Source organism: Marmota flaviventris, chromosome 2 (genome assembly GCF_047511675.1).
Source record: "Marmota flaviventris isolate mMarFla1 chromosome 2, mMarFla1.hap1, whole genome shotgun sequence".
Classification (NCBI taxonomy): domain Eukaryota; kingdom Metazoa; phylum Chordata; class Mammalia; order Rodentia; family Sciuridae; genus Marmota; species Marmota flaviventris.
The window spans coordinates 183,174,276-183,195,142 of record NC_092499.1 but is presented as its reverse complement, the minus strand read 5'-3'; the positions used below and the strand labels follow the sequence as shown (position 1 = coordinate 183,195,142).

General features: G+C 40.9%; 2 protein-coding genes across 5 annotated transcripts in view; one reads left to right on the top strand and one right to left on the bottom strand.

The window, feature by feature from the left end:
* Rprd1b (regulation of nuclear pre-mRNA domain containing 1B) overlaps positions 1–3,491 on the bottom strand; it is a 50,618-nt gene extending 47,127 nt beyond the window's left edge. For all 4 annotated transcript variants that reach the window (XR_003584085.3, XM_027945296.3, XM_027945298.3 and 1 more), the window contains exon 1: positions 2,933–3,491. Coding sequence is in view for 3 of the 4 variants with exons in the window: in XM_027945296.3 (XP_027801097.1) it covers positions 2,933–3,083 (151 nt within the window). In the remaining variant the exon portion in view is untranslated. The remainder of the gene's footprint in view (positions 1–2,932) is intronic.
* An 85-nt stretch (positions 3,492–3,576) lies between these two features.
* Positions 3,577–20,867, top strand: part of Tti1 (TELO2 interacting protein 1) — a 46,781-nt gene continuing 29,490 nt past the window's right edge. The window contains exon 1 of the mRNA XM_027945258.3: positions 3,577–3,621. The gene's annotated coding sequence lies outside the window, so the exon portion shown is untranslated. The remainder of the gene's footprint in view (positions 3,622–20,867) is intronic.

Genomic DNA, 20,867 nt, shown 5'->3' with positions numbered 1-20,867 from the left:
GTACCCAAAAAAAAAAAAAATCCTTAAAAAAATGGAAAAAAAAAAAGTAACACACTAGGAATAGAAGTAGTATTTAAGGGAGAAAAAGTAATTTTTGTAAATCTCATAAATTTTTTGATGGCAACTCAGTCTGTGAACAAACACCTCAGGGAAGATGACTTCACCATAGATATAGATATCCAATTTAAAGATTCAAGGTAGGCTAGAACCTATGGGGCTAGTTAATTTAAATGTAAGGGCACAGAATCCTTTTCCATTTTAGTGTGGGGGCATTTTCAAATCATGAAAGAAGCATGTGTATTAGAGAAGAAAGCACCTCAATAAAGAATAGCTCTGCAGTGTCCAATATGGTAGCCACTAATCACACATGGCTACTGAACACTCAACTTGTAGCTAGCTTGGGAAATAAATTTTCAATTGTATTTATTTAAAACTTTAGTTTCTTAGTCACACATTTTAAATGCTCAATAGCCACATGTGGCAAGTGGCTACCTTGTTGGAAAGCACAAATAACACACTGCTACTGTCACAGAAAACCCTATTAGTGCTGTTTAGATACTTTACTAAAACACGAAAATGGTATCGAGACCAAGATTTAACTCCAAAACTTTTTTTTTAGTTGTAGATGGCCACAATAACTTTATTTATTTTTTATGTGACGCTGAGGGGCAAAGCCAGTGCCTCACATGTGCCAGGCAAGCACTCTACCATTAAGCCACAGCCACAGCCCTCGTAAACTATGTTTTAACAGTCTAACAGGCCCTATGCTAAATGCCGATGCATGACAGAAAAATCAGGTCAAATTTCTTACTCAAAACAACCTAGTGAAAAAGGCATAACCAAAAAAGAATGAGGTAAATGCTAATTAATGTAATTAATTCTACTAAACAAAAACATGATAGGTTTGATCAGAATCAGATGACCATCTTTATGCATCAAGTAGACTGAGACACTGGGTACAGTCAAGTTTTGACATCAGTGAGCCCTGGGCTCATATCCCAGCTATATGCCCCTGAATAAGCTACTCAGTCTCTATGCTATCTTCTTATCTATAAAATGGGGGTAATGCTGGCCTACCTAAAACATTAAGGCTCTATCATTTGACATTAGGGATAATGGAGCTTCTTCAATGAACACACTCTCCAAATTGTTACTTTTCAATAACTCAAAGAGGGTAGGTGAAGAATCAAGAAGGCTTCATGAGAGAAGTGCCATCTGAGATGGACTCTGACAATTTTAATATGATCAAAGAGATCCTTTCAGATAGAATTCTTCACTAGCAATTAAGTTTTTTTTTTAAACAGAGTGTTGAATGCCACAGTGGGGTACATGAAGCAGACTCTGGGACCCTTGGCTCTACCTCCCTACTACCTACAGTAGAGGGGATCTACATCATATCATAATTGGGGAACTGGGTCTCCTGAAAGAATCCTAGAATTTGGGGTCTGAGCCTCACCAGTTCAGAAGACTTGAAAATACCACTTAGTCACTTCATTTTTACTATCTGGAAAACAGATAGTAACGAACACTTCCTATACTACAAAGGGTCCACTGCATTATAGGGTGTCCAGAATAGATTCATTTCTTCCACCTGTTACGAAATTCATCAGGGTATCAAACAGCAGTGAAGGTGCCCATCTTTCCCCACCAGACTGCAAGCAACTTGAAGGCAAAGACCATGCCTTGCCTATGTGGTGGCGCCCAGAGCCTGAGATGGGAGGATCGAAATTCAAAGCCAGCCTCAGCAACCACAAGGCACTAAACAACTCAATGAGACCTTGTCTCTAGATAAAATACAAAAAACAGGGCTAGGGATGTTGCTCAGTGATCAAGTACCCTTGAGTTCAATCCTTGATACAAAAATAAATAAATAAATAGAAGACACCATGCCTCACGCTGAGTAATCCATAGTCCATGTCACCATGATTTACTGAATGCTACACTGTGCCTGACATCATGCTAAATGTTCATCTGGATAATCCTGTTTACTTCTCACTACAATTTGCTTATCTGAGCCTAAGGTTTTCCCTCATCTAAAAGCTCCTACTTCATAAGGCCCCAAGAGTTTTGAAAAAACGACAATATATGTAAAGATATGAGCACTGCACCTGGCACATGATAAAGACACAGTACTATCAGTTATCGCTACCTTCATGTTGCAGATAAGTTAACTAAGGGGCAGCCAGGTTAAGTTGCTGTGTTCAGTAAGTGGCAAAGTCAGGCTTAACTTCAAGGCAGTTGGCAGAGGCAACCTGCTGTAAATATAGTGTTCAAAACGGTGCCTGGCACATAACTGGCTGAGCCCAATGAATGTCAGTTCCTGAATGGGGCCTGAAATCAATGGCAGGTGAATGAGGTTACCCCATTCACAAGGTGGTTCTGAGGACTGAGTGTGAGGGTGTAAGTAGAGTGGCTGGCATGGAATAAAGGCTTTGTAAGTGGCAGCTATCCTTGCTGTTTTACAGATGAAAAAAGAGAAGCACTGGGAGATGAAGAAAATCGCTCAGTACCACTCAGTTACTAAGTGGCTGTGCAGGACTCGGTCTATGCAGTGTGACTCCACTGGCTCTAACTCCAAGTACCCAGCACAGAACCAGGCACACAGCAGGATGGGCCGGTATGGGTGCCCAGTGCCGTGCCACCAAGAGAATAATAGTCACAAGTGTCAGAAGCAGCCTGAGGGAAAACACTTGATAAAATGGAAATCTGAGCGCCTGAGCCCTGGTCCCAGGTCCCTCAGACAAGTACCTTACACCTTCCTAGGCCTCGGTTTCCTTCTCCTAGAAATGGGGGTAACATTGTCTCCAATCTGAGAAGCGCGAGCAGAGGCTCAGCCTGAAAAGCAAGGATCGATTGAGAAGCTAAGGGTCTGCGGAGCGGGCGGGACGGAGGCCCACCCACCGCCGGGCCCGGGGTGGGAGGAGGCGTCTACCTTTGCGGAGCTCACGGTGCCACACGGAGACGATGGGTCCTGCGTGCTTGCGGTGGTGGATGAGCCACAGGGACAGGGTCTGCACGCTCTGCTGGGAGTTGCTCAGCTCCGAGAGCTTCTTCTCCAGCGCCGACTCCGAGAAGGAGGACATAGTGGCGGCAGTGAGGCCCGGCAGGGAGCGGCCTGGGCCGCCCAGTGTGACGGGACTAGCGTGCGATTGGGGCCTCACCGGACAGACTGCGGGACTTTTTGCCGACTGACAGACTGCCAGGGGCCCAAGGCGGGGGAGGGGATGGGCCTCCGCTGTAACAGCCGCCCGCGCCGCCGCCACAAGATGGCCACCCGACCTCTCACCCCCGCCGCGAGAACGGGGTCAAAGGGCAAGGGCCGGAGTAGCCGGGCACCGAGAAGCGCCGGAGCTGTAGAAAAACGTTCCTTTGGAAGCGGCGGCCTCTTTGAGCCTTGTTCAGGCCACTTCGAAGGAGCCAGACCGCGGGAAAGAGGGCAGTTCCCCGAGCCCCCGGAAAGCGCTTTGAGCACTCCTGCCCGTACGCCGGCGCAGTGAGTCTCACCGGAGCCCTTTCTCCCGCTCCTCAGAACCTTTCTGGCGCGGTTCGGCGCCCTACTTAGCGCGTCATTTCCGGCGGGGCTCTAGAGGCGGGAGAGTGAGGGAAAGACTGGAAGACGAGGTAAGGGAAGAGTGGCGGGAACTAGAGGGAGCCCAGCAGAAGGAAGCCCTTGGAAGGGAATCGTGAGAGGACTATGAGGCCGAGAGGCCGTGACCTGGGTGTGGGAAGGGGGCTTATTTCTCACGTGGCAGGCCCCGGGCCGCACCTCCGTATGTGTCCAGCTCTCAGGCCGCCCCCCAGAAAGCTGCTCTTTGGGTCTTCCAGGACACCCACGTGCCTCCACGCCTTGGCTGTTTCTCACCCGGCGAGCCCCCACTCAGTTTCCAGATGACCCCTTAATGTCCAGTCCTGACATTCGGCCTGTGACCGCACTGCCCCCATCAAACACCCTCTGGGCCCTCTGCCCTTAACTGGTTTCCCCTCTAGGGAGTTACGTGCACCCTCCCCTCCCTTGCCCTCCCAGGGCGTCCATTGACCTCGCTGGGGACACAGTATTGGAGATTTTAAATCCTTACCATATATATATATTTTTTTTTTTTTGACTTATTACATTCCGGTTATCAGATCAGAGAATTTTTTCCCCCCACTACTACAGGGATAGTAGAAGGTTTTCATAGACAGAATTTTAAAATTTCCTAATCATCATTGAATTTCCTAGTTGAGGGCTGGTCCCAATTTAGGAAATATTGTTCTAGTTGCTTCTGTTTTTGTGCTTTCTTAGGTATTGTTGTTCTTGGCTTGTATGCTTATATCCCTTCTTCAGACCAGAATCATCATACTCGGAGCTAACATCCACAGGTTGCTGTGTGCTAGACACTGTTTTCACACAGTAACTCATTTAATCCTAACAACAAAGCTATGAAGCAGGTATTATATTCTCTCCCGTATAACAAATGAGGCTCAGAGACGTCATGCCTACCCAAGATCCTGTAACTAAGATTTGAGGGAACAGACTCCATCTTAGCCATCATTTTAACTCTAGCACTTGAGTTAATAAAGAGGTGAATAACCTAAAATCACAGTCAATATGTAGTCATCATCAAGTACAGCTTTTGAGTCCATATGTAGACTTCCTTCAATATTAAATAACATCGTCACATACTACATGCTTCTAAACCAAATTATGTGTATTCAGTGCATTACATAAATTCTTCCACTTAGCCCCTACAACAGTCCTGTGTGGTGGGGATTATTATCACTATTTGACATAAGAGAAAGCATAAAACATGGATAAGTAACCTAGCCAAGGTTATTTAGGCACAGCTAGGAAATGGCAGGGCCAAGAGTCAATCAAGGTTATCTGATGTCTGATCCCAAATTCTTCACTCCTGAGCCAGTGGTTCATTCAACAGATAATTTTTGAGCACCTAAAGACTTAGGTGCTTCAGACAAGCACTCTTGTAGGCAGGCAAAATACCCATATCTTTAGAAGCTTGCTTTATACTGGGGAAGATAGAAAAATAAATATATGAGTCAGGAAATGATAAGGGCATTGAATAAAATGGAGAGTAAAGGAGATAAAGAATGTATATGTGTGGGCAGACAGGAGTCTATTGTATATGCTTGTAAGAAGGGGCCTCACTGATCAGATCCTGAAAGAAATGAGAGAACAAGCCAAAAGCTATCCTTCCAAGCAGAGGAAAACCCAACTTTTAGACTAATTGTTGGGTTGTTTGTTCGTTTTGTTTGTTTGTGTGTTGTTGTTATTTTGCTTTTTTTTTTTTTTTGGAGGAACAGAAAGGATAGTAAGGCTGGAACCAGAAGAATTGTTAGAAATGAGCCCAGAAAAGTAAACCACACGTGATAGGAACATTTGTATAAAAGACTTACATGTTACTCTGAATGAAAGGTGAATCTACTGGACAGTTTGGAACAAAGGAGGAGCATTGTATCTGTTAGGGAGAAAATAGTCATGGTACAAGAGAGGCGGGAACATCAGTTTGTCGTCAGTTGTAATAACCCAGGTAAAAGGATGACTCAAGCCACATAGAAGTGGTGAGAAAGGGACAGATTCTGGGAATATTTTAGGGAAGACATAACAGGATTTGCTGGATATGGGGTGCGGTGAGAGACAAGAGTTTAATAAATCATCTACGGGTGTTAGCCTGAGCAACCATAAGCATGGAGCTCCCAGTTACTGAGTTGCATAAAGAGCAGGTTTGGGGAGTAAAAGCAAGAGTTTGGATTTGGACATATCCAGCTGGAAATTTATCCAAGTACAATATCTCAGTATTTTCAGGGCATTGATTCTAGGACACCCCCACCCGCTGGCAGGTGCCAAACTCCTCTGATAACAAATCTCATATAAAATAGCACAGTATTTGCATATATCCTTACACATGTCCTCTTGTATAGTTTAAATCATCTCTGGGTAATTTAGAGTACTTAATACAATGTAAGTGCTATGTAAATAGTTATTATTTTGTATTTTTTAGGAATAATGATGGGAAAGTCTACATGTTTGGGGTTTTGTTTCCTTTATATGCTTTTGATCTACGGTTGAATCCATGGATGTGGAACCCATGGATACAGAGAGTCGATTGCATACATAGGGGCCTAAGAAGCAATTGTGTTTATGATTCTGGTGTGCAAGGGAGAGCTCTGGGCTAGAGAGAAAAATGTGGATGTCATAAGGAGAAATAAGTTCAGAAAAAACTTGAGTCCTAGGACTTATCAACATTAAGAAGTCTGGAAAATGAAGATGGTATGATTATGTAACTTTTCTTCTTAAGCCTTTTAATATTGATTATACTGGTTGATTTTCAGATTTTGAGCCAGTCTCGCATCCTGAAATCCTTACACACCTCACTTTGTCATAGTATATAATTCTTTTTATTTATACTTCTGAATTCTATTTCTTGGTAATTTGTTTAGGATTTTTGCATCCGTATTCATGAGGGAAATTGATCTGTAGTTTAAAAAGTTTGTATTGTCTTTGATTTTGGTACTATAATAGTAGCTTTATAAAAGGATTTGAAAAGTGTTTATTCCTCTTCTTTTTCTAAAAGAGATTGTGCAGAATTTGTGCTAATTCTTCTTTAAATTTTTGGTAGAATTTGCCAATGAAACCGTCTGGCCTAGAGATTCATTTTCATATTCATTCTTTTTCTCCTGCCACCTCTGTCACGTGGAGTTTTAAATGACAAATTAATGTGTAGATTTTGGTAGTTTGTGTTTTAGCCATTTTGTTTATACAAAATAGATACCGCTTAGATATGGTCTGAATGTTCCTCAAGGTTGCATGTGAAATTTAATTCCTCTCTGAGGCATTAGGAAGGTAGACAATCTGACTGTGAAATTTAGAGGTGAGGCCTTTGAGAAATGATTAGGATTATTTAAGGTCATTAGAGAGGTGACCCATAATTGAAGTGGCTTCATAAAATGAGGACAAGAGCACACACAAATATACACTCCCTGCCTCTTGCCCTGTGCCACCTCAAGAACTCTGCCAGCAAGAAGGCTGTCACTTGATGAAACTCCTAGACCTTGCACCTTCCAGAACTATGAGCCAAAATAAACCTTTTTTTTTTTTTTAAGTAGCTTGCTCAGGTATTTCATTAAAAGTCACAAAAAGCAGACTAATACAATCTAAGTTGTCAAATATATGTTAAAAGTTAAAGTTATTGATGGGCCTGCAGTGGTGCCACACACCTATAATCCCAGTAGCTCAGAAGGCTGAAGCAGGAGAATTGTGAGTTCAAAGCCAGCCTTAGCAACTTAGCAAGACCCTAAGCAAGACAGTGAGACCCTGTCTCTAAATAAAATACAAAATAGAGCTGGGGATGTGGCTCAATGGTTGAGTGCTTCTGAGTTCAGTCCCCTGTACCAAAAAAATAAAAAGTTATTGGTGGTATTCCATATTGAAAATTTTTAACTGATCTTAGTTAAATGTTTAACTGATATTAGTAATTTATGATATTCCTATTTCTCTCTAACTCATTCCCCTCTCCACCAATTTTTTTAAGTATTTTTTTTTTTTTAGTTATTGATAGACCTTTATTTTATTTATTTATGCACAGTGCTGAGACTCAAACCCAGTGCCTCACACATGTCAGGCATGTATGCTACCACTGAGCCACAGCCACAGCCCCTCTCTACCAATCTTGCTAGAAGTTTGTCTATTTTACTGATGTTTTCAAAGAACCAGGTTTTTATTTCATTGATGTTCTTTATTTTCTGTTAATGTCATTAATTTTTTTTAAAGAGTGAGAGAGGGAGAGAGAGAGAGAGAATTTTAATATTTATTTTTTAGTTATCGGTGGACACAACATCTTTGTTTGTATGTGGTGCTGAGGATCGAGCCCGGGTCGCACGCATGCCAGGCGAGCGCGCTACCGCTTGAGCCACATCCCCAGCCCAATGTCATTAATTTTTTGATCTGATCTTTATTATTCCCTTCCTTCTATTTGCTTTAGGTTTATTTTGCTCTTTTTCTAGGTTCTTGAGAGGTAAAAGTTTGGATTTTAGTTTTGAGACCTTTTTCTTTTTATAATATATGACTTAATACTGTAAATATATCTCTCAGCTTGGCTGTATCTCTTTGCACAGATTTTGATAAAATGTTATATTTTCATTTTCATTCATTTCTATGTATTTTTGGTTGTTTCCCTTAAACTTCCTTTTTGTTCCATAGATTATTTAGTTTCTAGATGTTAGGAGATTTTCCTGTTATCTCTCTGTTAGTAATGCCAGCCTTGATTCCTTTGAAGTTGGAGAACATTCTGTATAATTTTTTTTAATTTGTTGAGGTTTGTTTTATGGCTGAGCATATGGTCTCTCTTTGTACATGTTCAACGTGCACTTGAATGTATGTTAGGCTCTCGTGGCGTGGGGTTATTTCACACATTTTGTGGCTGTTTTATGCTTAACCATTTAGTCTTACTATGTCTTCTTACTAGATTTACCCTTTAACCACTATCTTTTATCCCCTTTCTGTCTCTAGTAACTTGCCTTTACCAGCTCTAGTCAAGTATAAAAACCTTCCCTTTGTATCTCTTTTCCCTCCACTTATAATTAATTTTAAAATCTCATGCATACATATTTAGAACTGCATCAGACATCGTTATAATTTTTGCTTTAACTGTTAAATACAATTTAGAAAACTCAAGAATGTAAGGAAAGCCTGTTGTATTCACACATATTTTTGCTTACCATTTTCCTTCCTGATGTTCCAAGATTCCTTTCTTTTCTAAATTTCCTGTTCAGAGAACTTCCTTAGCTGTGTGTGTGTGTGTGTGTGTGTGTGTGTGTGTGTGTGTTGTTGTTTTGAGAAAAGTTCTTCCCAAATTGCCCAGACTGACCTCAAACGTGTGGTCCTCCTGCCACCGCCCCCTGTGCAGCTGTGATCACAGGCATGTGCCACCACACTGGTTTAGCCATCCCTAGGATTCTGCAGTGACAGTCCTCTTTCTTTTCAGCACCTGAAAATTACTAAGCAACTTCCTTCTGACCTACATGGTTTCTCATGAGAAATCTATTATCATTTGAATTATTTTTCCCTAGTAAGCAAGATATTATTTTTCTCTGCTTTCATGATTTTTTTTGTCATTAGTTTTCAGAAATCTAATGATGTGTCTTTTTGTAAATTTCTTTAAGTTTATATTATTTGGGGTTCACTTAGCATTTCAAATAGATTTTTCAACGATTATTTGTTTTAAGCACTTGTTCACCCTGACTTCTTCCTCCTTCCCTTCTGAGGTTCTTACTTTTGCCATAGTCCCACTGGCCCCTGAGCTTCTGTTTTTTATTTGTTTATTTCATTTGTGTGTTTGTCTGCCACTGAGCCACATCCAGGGATGTGGTCCTTTGTGTTTTTTGAGACAGAGTCTTGATAAGTTGCCCGGGCTGACGTTAAACTTGTGACCCTCCTACTTCAGACCCCCAAGTAGCTGGGACTGCAGATGTGTGCCGCCACACTCAGCAATCTGGGAAATTCTGTTATTCAATCTTCTAGCCCTTAGATACATTCTTCTGTCCCTTTCACTCTACTGTTGAACTCATTCTCTTGAGCTTTTTCTTTGTAATGAATTTTCAATTAAAATTTCCTTTGTTCTTTATATCTTATATTTCTGCTGAGGTTTTCAATTTTTTCATTTGTTTGAAGCATGTTCATAAGTCTTCATGGAAATATTTTAATCATGGTTGCTTTAATCTGTTAATCAAATCTAACATCTTTGTCATCTTAGTGTTGATAGTTGTTAAGACTGTCCTTTTCATTCAGTATGAGTTCTTCCTGTTTTGGGTATGATGGGTGATTTTTTTTTCCCCACTAGAACCTGGACATTTGTATATAATGTTCTGAGACTCCAGATTGTATTTAAGTCTTCTGTTGACTGGAATTCCCTTATAGCTTTCCTCTCCAGTAGGAGGGTAGTCTGTTTCATTACTGCCAAATGGAAAAAGAGAGTCCAGGTTCCTCACTCAGCCTCCATCAGCACCCAAGGAGAGCTCCCTGTTACTGCTGGTTGGAGGTGGGTGTTCAGCTTCCCACTTAGTCTCCACTTACACTGTGGTGGGGTCTCCTTGTCACCACTGGGCAATGGTGATGGTCCTGACTTGTCACTAGGCCTCTTCTGACACGTCGTTGGTAAGGAGTAAGAAAGGTACCTTCTTGCTGAGTGGGTATGGCAATTTAGGCTCCCTGTGTGGCCCAACTAACAGTATATTGTTCGGGATGATGTGGGACTGGGAAGGGCTCATTCTGGAGCTGGTGGGGTTGGCATTCCTCCTCCTACTTGGCCTTCTTAGATACCACCCCTGAGGGCGTGTTGGGAGCACCTCATCACACCCTCACAGGAGTGGAAGTCTAGATGCCTCAGTCGGCGTTTGCTGGGGTGAGCAGGGCCAGCCGTTGTACTTCCTCTAGTGTTTGACTGGAGCGGAACAGTGTTGTCCAAAATCTTATTGTCTTGCCAGGCTGCCCTTTCCAGCCCTTTAGCTCGGGAGCACAGGTTGCGCTGGGCTTTTTGTCCCTGCCCTTGTTGGTGCTTCTTCAGCTCAAGGTGAGGATCTGTAGGCAGAAAGAAAACCCAGGTTACTTAGTACCCCGTCATTCTTCGGGTCCTGAGAACCCTCACCGGTTTCCTTCCCTGCCTCTGCCTTTCAGAGTTGTCTTATGTTTGTTTTATATCTTTTGGTTCAGCTTAAGAAAAGGTAGGTTTCTATTCTATCTCCCCAGAAGCAGAAGTTCTCTATATCTGTGTTCATGTGTATATGTGTATATATATATATAAACAGAATTTTATTCATATAAATATTTAACTGTTAATAAAGAAAATAAACATACACGTGCACTTATTAGTCACTTGGAGAGTTTATGCCCGTTTCTAATGCCAGGGCATAAGTGGGGGTTGAAGAATGGGGATTTACCATATATATTTCAATGCACATTATTTTCTAAGTTAAAAACTACTTTTGTAGAATATATTACTTGCCAAAGAACTTCTTGTGTTGTGAAGGGGATGGGCACGTAATGTTCATGTATCACAAGGCACAGTTTCATAAGTATTCTTCAGAGGACAGGAGTAAATGAAGTACGAAGTGAGCCGAGAGTGATTGCTGAGCCTCCACATTCTTGTATGTGTACTTGGTGTTCTGCAGAAATCTCCCCTTTGCAGGGCAAATCCCTGTGGTGAACCTTCATCTCCCTTCATTCTTCAAGAGTTTAGCACTGTGTATGGCACATAGTATATGCTAAAGAAACATTTCTAGGTAGAAGGCTGGGTAGGAAGCAACAAAACCTGAGAATGCTGAAGGGTTAACGTCTGACACCTGCTTACCATGTGCACATCTCTTAACTTCTCTGATCCTTGGGCTTCTCTTCCTATTATTTCTTTTACTTACTTACTAGACAGTGAGTGGGTGGGAACTGCCTGGCAGACACTGTACCGGGGGCAGGGGAACAGCACAGAAAGCTGCAGCTCTAAGAATGTGCCATTTGTTGGGGGAGATGGGGAAATAACCAAAGACTATAGTCCTCTAGCATACTCAGCTCTACTGCCAGGTGGAGTACTGAACAAGGACAAGTCCCCCTTTCATCACCAGGTGCCTGTTCTTGAGAATGGAGAGCCTGTGTCGACTGTACACCTTTCAGGATTCCTGCCCCTGGATGTTCATCACACTGACCTTGTGCACTTTTAAAATCATAGATTCCCAAGTATACCTGCCCCCCTTAAAAGAGATTTTGATTCAGCAGATTTGGTGTGCAGCCCAGAAATCTGTACTTAATCGTTACTCCTTGATTCTGATAATAGCCAAGTGACATGGTGCTCAACTGGAATCCCAGCTACTTGGGAGGCTGATGCAGGAGGATCTCAAGTTTGAGGCCAGCTTGGGCAACATAATGAGACCTATCTCAAAATAAAATAAAAAGGACTGGGGATGTCGCTCAGTGTTAGCATTCCCCTGACTTCCATCCCCAGTACCACCCAACTACCGCAAAAAACAAACAAACAAACAAAAAAAAAAAAAACAGGCAAGCAGGAGGTTCTGGTAGTGGTAAGAACACACATGGTCTTTATACTCAGTCAGGCTTGAGGTGAATCCCTTGACTGACACCTGCTTGCCATGTGTACATCTCTTAACTTCTCTGATCCTTGGGCTTCTCAGCTCTTGGATGAAGAATTTATGTACATAAAATACCTAGCAAATGCCTGGCATATGATGGACTTTTTCAGCAAAAACAAAAAATATATTCTCTTCCTCCTACTCAAGAACTTGTGTTGGCAATTCTAATGTCTGAAGTTCTATCTCTGAGATCCTAAACCCAGTCTTCCTTTTCATAGACTAATCATTTGGAATTAGAAGTTTTGTAAATCATCTATCAAGTTTATTTTTTGTTGAAGGAACCAAAATTTGTGGAAATCATGTAACCAGTTACTGCAAGAGTCCAGACTAGAAATCATATCAAAAGATTTCTGAACTCATGATGTTTCCTGTTCTGGAAACAGCCTAAAAGTGAGCTACCATACAGCCAAAATCTAGAATTGTGATTGCCCTCCAAAATGAATATATTGAGGTTCTCCCCTGATTGATGAGATCAGTTATCTGCAGGAATAATTGACCCCAAGAGAAGACTAATGTGGCGAGTAGCTGAAGAATGCAGTTCAGACATAGCTGGCATCAAAATCCTACAAATGAGAGAACCAGATCTTGGGTTATGGCCACTAGTCCAACAAATATTTATTGAATAACTGCTCTGTGCCAGAAACAATAAACAAGCCAGTCAAACAAAGAATCGCTGCCTCCTAGAGCCTATGTTTGAGTGAAGGGAGAGAGGAAACCAACAGGTGGATAATCTGGTTTGACAGGTGACACTAAGAAAAACTTGAAAGGCAGAGAAAGGAGATAGGGAGTGTCATGGTGGAGAGGTGAGAGGGTGGGCCTCGCTCGAAAGTCACCTTTGAGCAAAGCACTGTGCGAGGCAAGGAGCAAGCCATGGGAGATGGGAGGAACAGTGAGTGCAAAGCTCCCAGCATGCGCTTGCATGAGAATGTCACTCCAGGGTGAAGCATCTCTGTGGTCTCTTCAGTAGGTGCTGTGAGTTTTCTCCCTTCTGGGCAGTGCTTGTGACAGGCCTTTTGCTTTGAGCAGCCCTTCTGCCCAGCCCCACGCATATAGTCCTCCCACTCCAGCAGGGATCCTCCTTCCTCCTGAGAGCTTCTCTGTTGGTGTTCATTCTATTTCCAAACTCCTTTTGCACTTCTTCCCCATCCTTTTCATTTCTTGCTTGTGTGATAATAGTATATGTACCTTTGATCCACCATCTATCCTTTAAATGTCTTTAAAGTATTACACCTTGTCCTGTACAGAGTGTTCCATTTGTCTCCACCACCTGTACACTGTGATCTTACATAGCTCATCTGGTGACAAGACCGAGAGATGGGGAGCAGGGGAAGAGGATTGCCTGCTCTCTAGTTGCAGGTCTCTTCTGCCACCCCTGCAGTGGCTGCTTCCCAAGACCACACGGGTACATTAAACTAGAAAGGGGGAACAGCCTAGAACTGCGCATTCATGCTTTTTCAATTATTATCTTAAGCATTAATGCTTAAACTCTTAAGCATTTTCTCTATTTACCTGGAGTGAGCTTGTTCTGCAGGCCCTATCCCAGTATCACTTTTGGGCCAGAAGACCCTGTTGATGTTAGCTATAGAAACATCACACTTCACAGCAGTGCCACTTTAAATAATCAGGGTTGCACTTTATAGGAGTAGAATCTAGGACTCATAAGGCTCTAAATCTTCAGACAGTTCCTTCTGTAATTGACGTATTGTCACACAAGTATGATTTCATGGCCATCCCATAAAGCTATATGATTGCCTTTTATAGTTATAAGAAAGTAGCAATGTGTTATACTGTCTTTCTTACAGAAATCTGGTTTATATATTTCTGAGCCTTAACCCATTATTTAGAAGATCTCTGTGATAAATCTTCATCTGTTTAACATTCCATTGAGAGAATATACCACAATATCCATTCTACTGTAGATGGCATTTGAGTATCCTCCCTAAAGGGTGATTGTGATGGTGTATTCTAGAACACATCTTCTGAGAAACTATTCATCTTCTGTTGGGTATATATCAAAGAGTGGAATGGCTAGATCATAGAGCACACCTATATGTACCTTTAGACTAACAGGTGCCGCAAAAGAATTCCTGAAGTAATCATGCCAGTTTATGCATCAACCAGTACTGAGAGTTCTAGTCGCTTCATATCTTTGCTAACGTCTAGTATTTTCCTTTCCTTTTTTTTTTTCCTTTATTTTTTCAATTTAGCCCTTCTGAATTGAATTTTCCTGACTCATGATGTTGAATAGCCTTCTGTGTGTACTAGCATTTGTATATCCTTTGCTGTTATAGATCTGTGCAAGTCCTTCTCCATAGTTCTGCTGAGTTATTTTTTTTTAATGGTTTATTTCTAAAATATTTTATATATTCGGATATGAGCATTTTGTTAAATATACAGCAAACATCTTCCTGACTTTGTAGGTTGCTTTTTCATCCTCAGAATGGTGTGTTTTGCTGAACAGTTCTTATTTTTATTGTTATCCAGTTTTTTGATTCTTTTCAGTGCTGGGGATTAAACCCAGGGCCTCATGCATACTAGGCTAGTGCTCTATCTTTGAGCTGTATCTCTAGACCCCTTTTTATATTTTCTTTGGTGACATGATCTCACTAAATTTTGCAGTCTGGCCTTAAATTTATAATCTTCCCGTCAATCTCTTGAGTACCTGTGGTGTGCCCTACCACACCTGGCCAATTTTTTTCCTTTTCTGTATCCTGTTTTTATATCCTGTTTAAGAAATCTTTGCCTACTGCAAGCTCACAAAAATGTTCTCCTCTGTTTTCTTTGGAAAGCTTTCTTGTTTTCCATTTCACATTTAAATCTGATATGAGATGAAATCTAGACAGAGAAAGACACATGCATGAATGCACTCAAAAATACACACACACACACCGTCATCCTTATCTGCAGTTTTGGTTTTTATGGTTTCAGTTACCTCTAGCTATCCATGGTCCAAAAACATTATTAGTCTTGACTCTTTAATAAAGAGAGATCACACGCACATAATTTTTACTCTAGTATATTGTTATCATTGTTCTGTGTCATGATTATTGTTGCTAATTTCTTACTATGCTTAGTGTATTAATAACTTTATCATAGACATGTATGTATAGGAAGAAACATAGTGTATACAAGGTTAGGTATGCTCTGGTGACTACTAAGTATTTTTCATATGGATAGCTGGATGATGTGGCACCTCTAAATGAAAAGACTCTTCTTTCTCTCACTTCATTTCATTGTTACCTTTGTCAGATGTGTTGACCTAGATTTGAGCTCTGTTCTATATGTAGTTCTATTTCTGGACTGTATTATTCTCCAATAATCCATTTATCTTTCTTTATGCCAATTACACACTAATTATTGTACATTTACAGTCAATTCTGAAATGAAATAGTATAAATTTTCTAATTTCTTTCCTCTTCTTCAGGATTATCTTTGCTACTCTAGGTCATTTACACTTCCATAACATTTTAGAATCATGTTACGGAAGTCCTGCTGGGGTTTTGCTTGAAATTATTTTGACTTTACCAATGGTTCTTTTCCAGGGGCAGTATTTGGGCTCCACAAGATACTTGGCCCTGGCTGGAGACATTCTTGGTTGTTAGCCCTGGGGGAGTGCTTTTGGCATCTTGTGGATATATGCATGGCCAAATGCTCAAGGCCAAGGAAGCTGCCAAGTAGCCTACAATGCACACAGCACAGCCTTCCACCAACGGATGATTATGCAGCCCAAAATGTTAATAGTATAACTGCTGAGAAACTGACTTAGTGTAGCTCCTGTTCTAGTTAGACTTCTGTCTGCCCTCTTAGTGTTTGTTTTCTGTTTGGCTCATCAGTTTTGCTTTTTCCTCATTTTTGTCTTCCTTTGGATTAATCAAAATTTTTATTCCATTTTTACTGCCTGATGAACTTGTTAGGTAGATATCCCTTTACAATTATATTAGAGTTTATCCTGTAGGTTTAAACATGTATTCAACATCTTGACATGCTACACTCTAACGCAAAAGATTTTACCATTTCCTGATACTATATATAGATGCTTAGAACACAGCTCCCTCCCCTTCCCTGCATTTGGTGCATTTTTATTATCTAGCATTTTAGTTTTATGTACACCTAAACTACAAAAGACATAATAGTTGTTGCTTTATACAGTTAATATTCTTTTTATTGACATATTTTATTTCCTTCATTCCTACCTACAATGCTGTGCTTCTATGTTCATTTTACCAGTTTATGTTTTCCTTTAGTGTAGCTCTCATAGCAGTGAATTTCCTCTGTTTTTTGTTTGTCTAAAAACATCTTTATTTTACTTCCCTCCTCCCTGCGAGGGATAGTCTACAGCCTCACAAGTGCTAAACAGGTGCTCTATCATTGAGCTATGTCCCCAGTCATACCTTCATTTTGTTTTTGGTACCGGGGATTGAACTCGGGGGCACTCAGCCACCTCCCTAGCCCTATTTGTATTTTTAATTTAGAGACAGGGTCTCACCAAGTTGCATAGCACCTCACTTTTGCTGAGGCTGGCTTTGAACTTGTAATTCTCCTGCCTCAGCCTCCAGAGCTGCTGGGATTACAGGTGTGCACCACCGCACCTGGCTATACCGTCAGTTAAAAAAATGTTTTTGTAGGGTATAAATTCATAGTTGGTGGTTATTTTCTTATAGTATTTTTTGATTTCTAGATTTTGTCATTTCAGTTGAAAAGTAAGCTGTCAGTTTTATTGTTTCTCTGCTTTTAAGATTTTACTCTTTGTTTTTGATTTTCAACAGATTGACTGTAATGTGTCTGTGTGCCTCTGTTTGTATTGCTCAACTTGGGATTCCCTGAATTTCTTGAATCTGTGGGTTGATTTCTTTCATTTGTTTTGGACATTTTAGTGTTGCTTCTGCTTTATGTTCTGTCTTCTGGGACTCACAGTGGGACCTTTTGGTATATCCCCCCTGCCTTTTATCACCTGTGTTTGCTATTATTTTTCTTTGGTTGAGTTTAGGTTGTTTTTTATTTTTTTTAAATTGGTCTGTGTTCCAAATCATCAATCATGTTTTCTGCTAAGTCCAGTTTAGCAGAAGACAAACCTGATAAAACCTAAATAAAAGGTTCCCAAAAAAAAAATAGTTTGTAGAGAATATTTTATTTAAAAAAATAATAATAATAATTGAGATTTATACCACCACATATTTTAAACATGTTTTAAAAGTAAAAGTCTACTTAAATAAACTATAATCCTGGAATTTAATAACTATGTAGTCACCTTTTAAGTATAATTATATGGGTTCAATTGAATTCATGTTAGAAAAACATACCTTGAATTCTTTAAATTGTCTAGTTACAACTTGTATCTTTAATATCTTCATATTACAGGTATAAAAGAAGATAGCAATAAGTAACATCTTTTTTCAAAAGAAAAAAAAAACAGTGTTCCTTTCTTTCTTGACTATATTAATCTTATTTATTTTAAAGGCCTTGACTGTTAACTCCAATATTTGGGTTGCCTAAGGGTCTGCTTTTATTGTCTGTTTTTCCTCTTGATTATCAGTTCTGTGGTCTATATGCAAAAAATTCTTATTGTGCATAAGACATTGAAAAGAATCTTAGTGGAACTAGGAAATATTACTTTCCACCAGACAGGAACCCTTCTCTGTTCGGTTAAGAGAGGTAGGGAGCTGAACACTTGAATTTAAGTGATTAAGCTGGGTCACTCGGGACTGCAATCCTGAAAAGGCTCAACCCTGTCATCCTTGTTGATAGAGGGTGATTCCCAGGGCTTCAGTTGATAACTTCAAAGGCTGTCTGTCTCCTTAGACTTGAAAGACTGTCAGGAGTCAGCTCTGCCCTTCCAAGGCTTTCAGCTTAGTTCTTTAACCTGCTGCTTCATGTGGATTCAAAATTTGCTAAATATCTTGAGAAGATACTAGCCAAGTGTTGTCTCCCGTTTTGTCACTTTAACTTTGAAGAACACCCAAATACCTACTGGATTATTTGTCCCCAGCTGCTGAAACCTTGCATTTTGAGGTCCCTCGAGGATGTAGTTATGTCTGTTCAGCCTCACATGACCACTGTGAATTCTCTTTCCTTATTGATAGCCATACCCTAATCTTGAGTCTATGTCCAGGATCAGTAAATGCACCAAGGGCAAAAAAAAAAAAAGCAACTGATTGTTGACTTCCTCTGAACATTCTCCCCTTGCTAGGTTATGAGTTCAGGTAATGAATACTTTAAGAAATATTTTTGTAAATTATTGGACTTTGTTAGTCTTCAACATGTGTCGACCTGCCACTCTGTACTATATCCTACTCGAAAGCAGAATTTGTACAGTTGTTGTCAGGTACCTATCCATGTTCTTGCTTCTAGGTTTAGAATTGCCGCTGCCTCAAAGAGCCCCGGTATAAAGTAGGTAAGACACGTGCACAAGTAATGCAGCCTGTCACTGTAATAGAGGTGCATACAGTGGTAGGAGAAAGGAGACAAATATGAAATAGCACCATCTTTTTAGAAGTTGTATAATTTTATGTGATTATTGTTTAGCATTCAGGGGGTGAATCAAGAGTGAAGAAGTTGGTGAGATAGGCAGGGCCTAAAGGTAGAGGGTCCTATAAGCTGTGGTAAAATGTGTTTGTACTTTCATCAGGCTGTGGGAAAGTAGTTGAAGAATTTTAACCATGGAGAAGAGTGATCAGAAAGATCTCGTGTCAGTTTGAAATGTGGGTTCAAGAAGGGCAGGCACAGGAGACAAGGGACCCGAGAGGAAACTGTTGCAGTCAGTGCAGTGTGACACGTGGAATTACCATCAGTGGCGAAATGGAGGGAGTGGTGGGATCAAGAGGGAGGTAAAAGGAAGCAGAGATTCTAAGGTTCCTGGTTGGAGTGAGGACCGTAAATCACAAAGGAAATATAATAGAAAAAGCAGACGAGTTCAGTTATGGACAGTGTGTGTTCCCATTTCATCAGTGCTGTTATAGTTTTTGTCATATCATCTGAGGACATAGTTTGGACTACCACTTTGGGGCCCCCAAGTTATCTACATGAAACTCTTAAAGTGAATAAGAGAGACACAGAGCCCCAGGCTATTGTCCACACACCAGAGACAAGAGACCCTTAGATTTTGTTTGTTTTATGTATTGAGTTTCCACTTAAACATTTTATTTGAAGAAAATTTTTCCTTGATAAAAGAAAAAACATTACCATTGTTTCTTTTTCACTTATCTTCCCATCTTGGATCTCTGTTTTGTTTGAATAGCGCCCATTCTCAGGCATCTTCTCTGGTAGAACATATGGGTGATTCTTTCTCTAAATCCTTGCATGTTGTTCTTCACCTTGACAGGTGAATGTCTTAGCCGTTCATAGGGTTTAGAGGCCACAACACTTTATTTATGATCAGCAGGTGCTATTCCACTGTCTTCTAGGATCCATGGTTGTAGAGGAAGAGTTCAAAGTCAGTCTCTTTTTCTTTCCTAAGTTATTTGTTTCTTCCTGAACATATTTATGATTTTTCTCTTCATCTTTAGAGTTCGGGGATTTTACTTGAAATCAACTAGGTGTGTATCCTTCAGGCTTTTCAATATCCAGATAAATCTTCTGACAATCAAGGGAAATGTTTCAGGTGTTTGTTTGCCTTAGCTCCTCCATCTGTTCCTTTTCCCCTTCCAAATTCCCAGTTATTTACACTTGCTTCTCCCACATCTGTCCCACAATTCCCAGCTTTTTATATTCCTGCTCAGAGTTTTATGAAAGGTCTACTGGATCTTCCAGGTCACTCAGTGGGTCTCAACAATTAACCATCTTCATCTTCTATTTCATCAGTTGAACTCTTTTGGTATGGAAACTCATATGTTTTTAATTCTAAGAAATTTGTCCCATAATTGAACTTCTTTAATTGGTCTTTTTAATCAAATTCTTCTCTGCCTCTTTTAGTGGTTCTGTTAATCAAAGATTGACCACCTAGAGGAGTGCTGAAATACTCTTCCTACTTTGGACTGCTGGGTCCCATTAAGCAGTTTATCATTCTTTCCCACTCATTAGTCCAGTGATACCTTGTGCAGGGGAGATGGCACAGCAGCCTCTGGATCATCAGTGTGAGAGCTGATGCCCATACCAAGCTTTGTGGCATCCACACATGGCAGTTTCCTAACCTGCAATAAGGAGGATTTGAGCTTCTTCCTTTCTCTGACTTCTCGGGGACACAGAGACCAGGAGATTTCTTCTCAAGAAGCCACACAGAGGCCAGCAGTGCCCTTCCTCACAAGGGTCCCTGGAGCTCAGTGGACCAGACTCTCTAGGGTTTAAAGAGTCTTATTTGTGCCCTAGAGATCCCTGTTGATGGAGAGAGGAAGAAACCCAACTCTAGGTTTCTGTGCACTGAGCAGGTCTTGGCCCACACCCACCAGTCACCACCTGCCTGCAAGTCCTATAGCCACTGTGACCAAGAGCACTATTGAGTTGTGGGTAGACCGGCAGCAGCAACTTTCTTAACATCATCTTTTCAGAAGCCATAGCAAGCAGAGAAAAAAAGAGAAAGACCCCCAGACTAGATGATCTGTAAACCTCCATCCAGGGCCAACATTTTCGGTTATACACACTTACGGTTATACACAGCTTCAGCTCAATCCTCCATACCCTTGAGCCACACGTTAAAGCTTCCCAGCAAGCCCTGCTTCCCCAGAGGGAATAGGAGACTTTTCTCTCCTCAGGCCCTGTGTTAATCCCCTTTCTTGTTCACGGTCAGTCCATGACTTTGAATCTCTCCT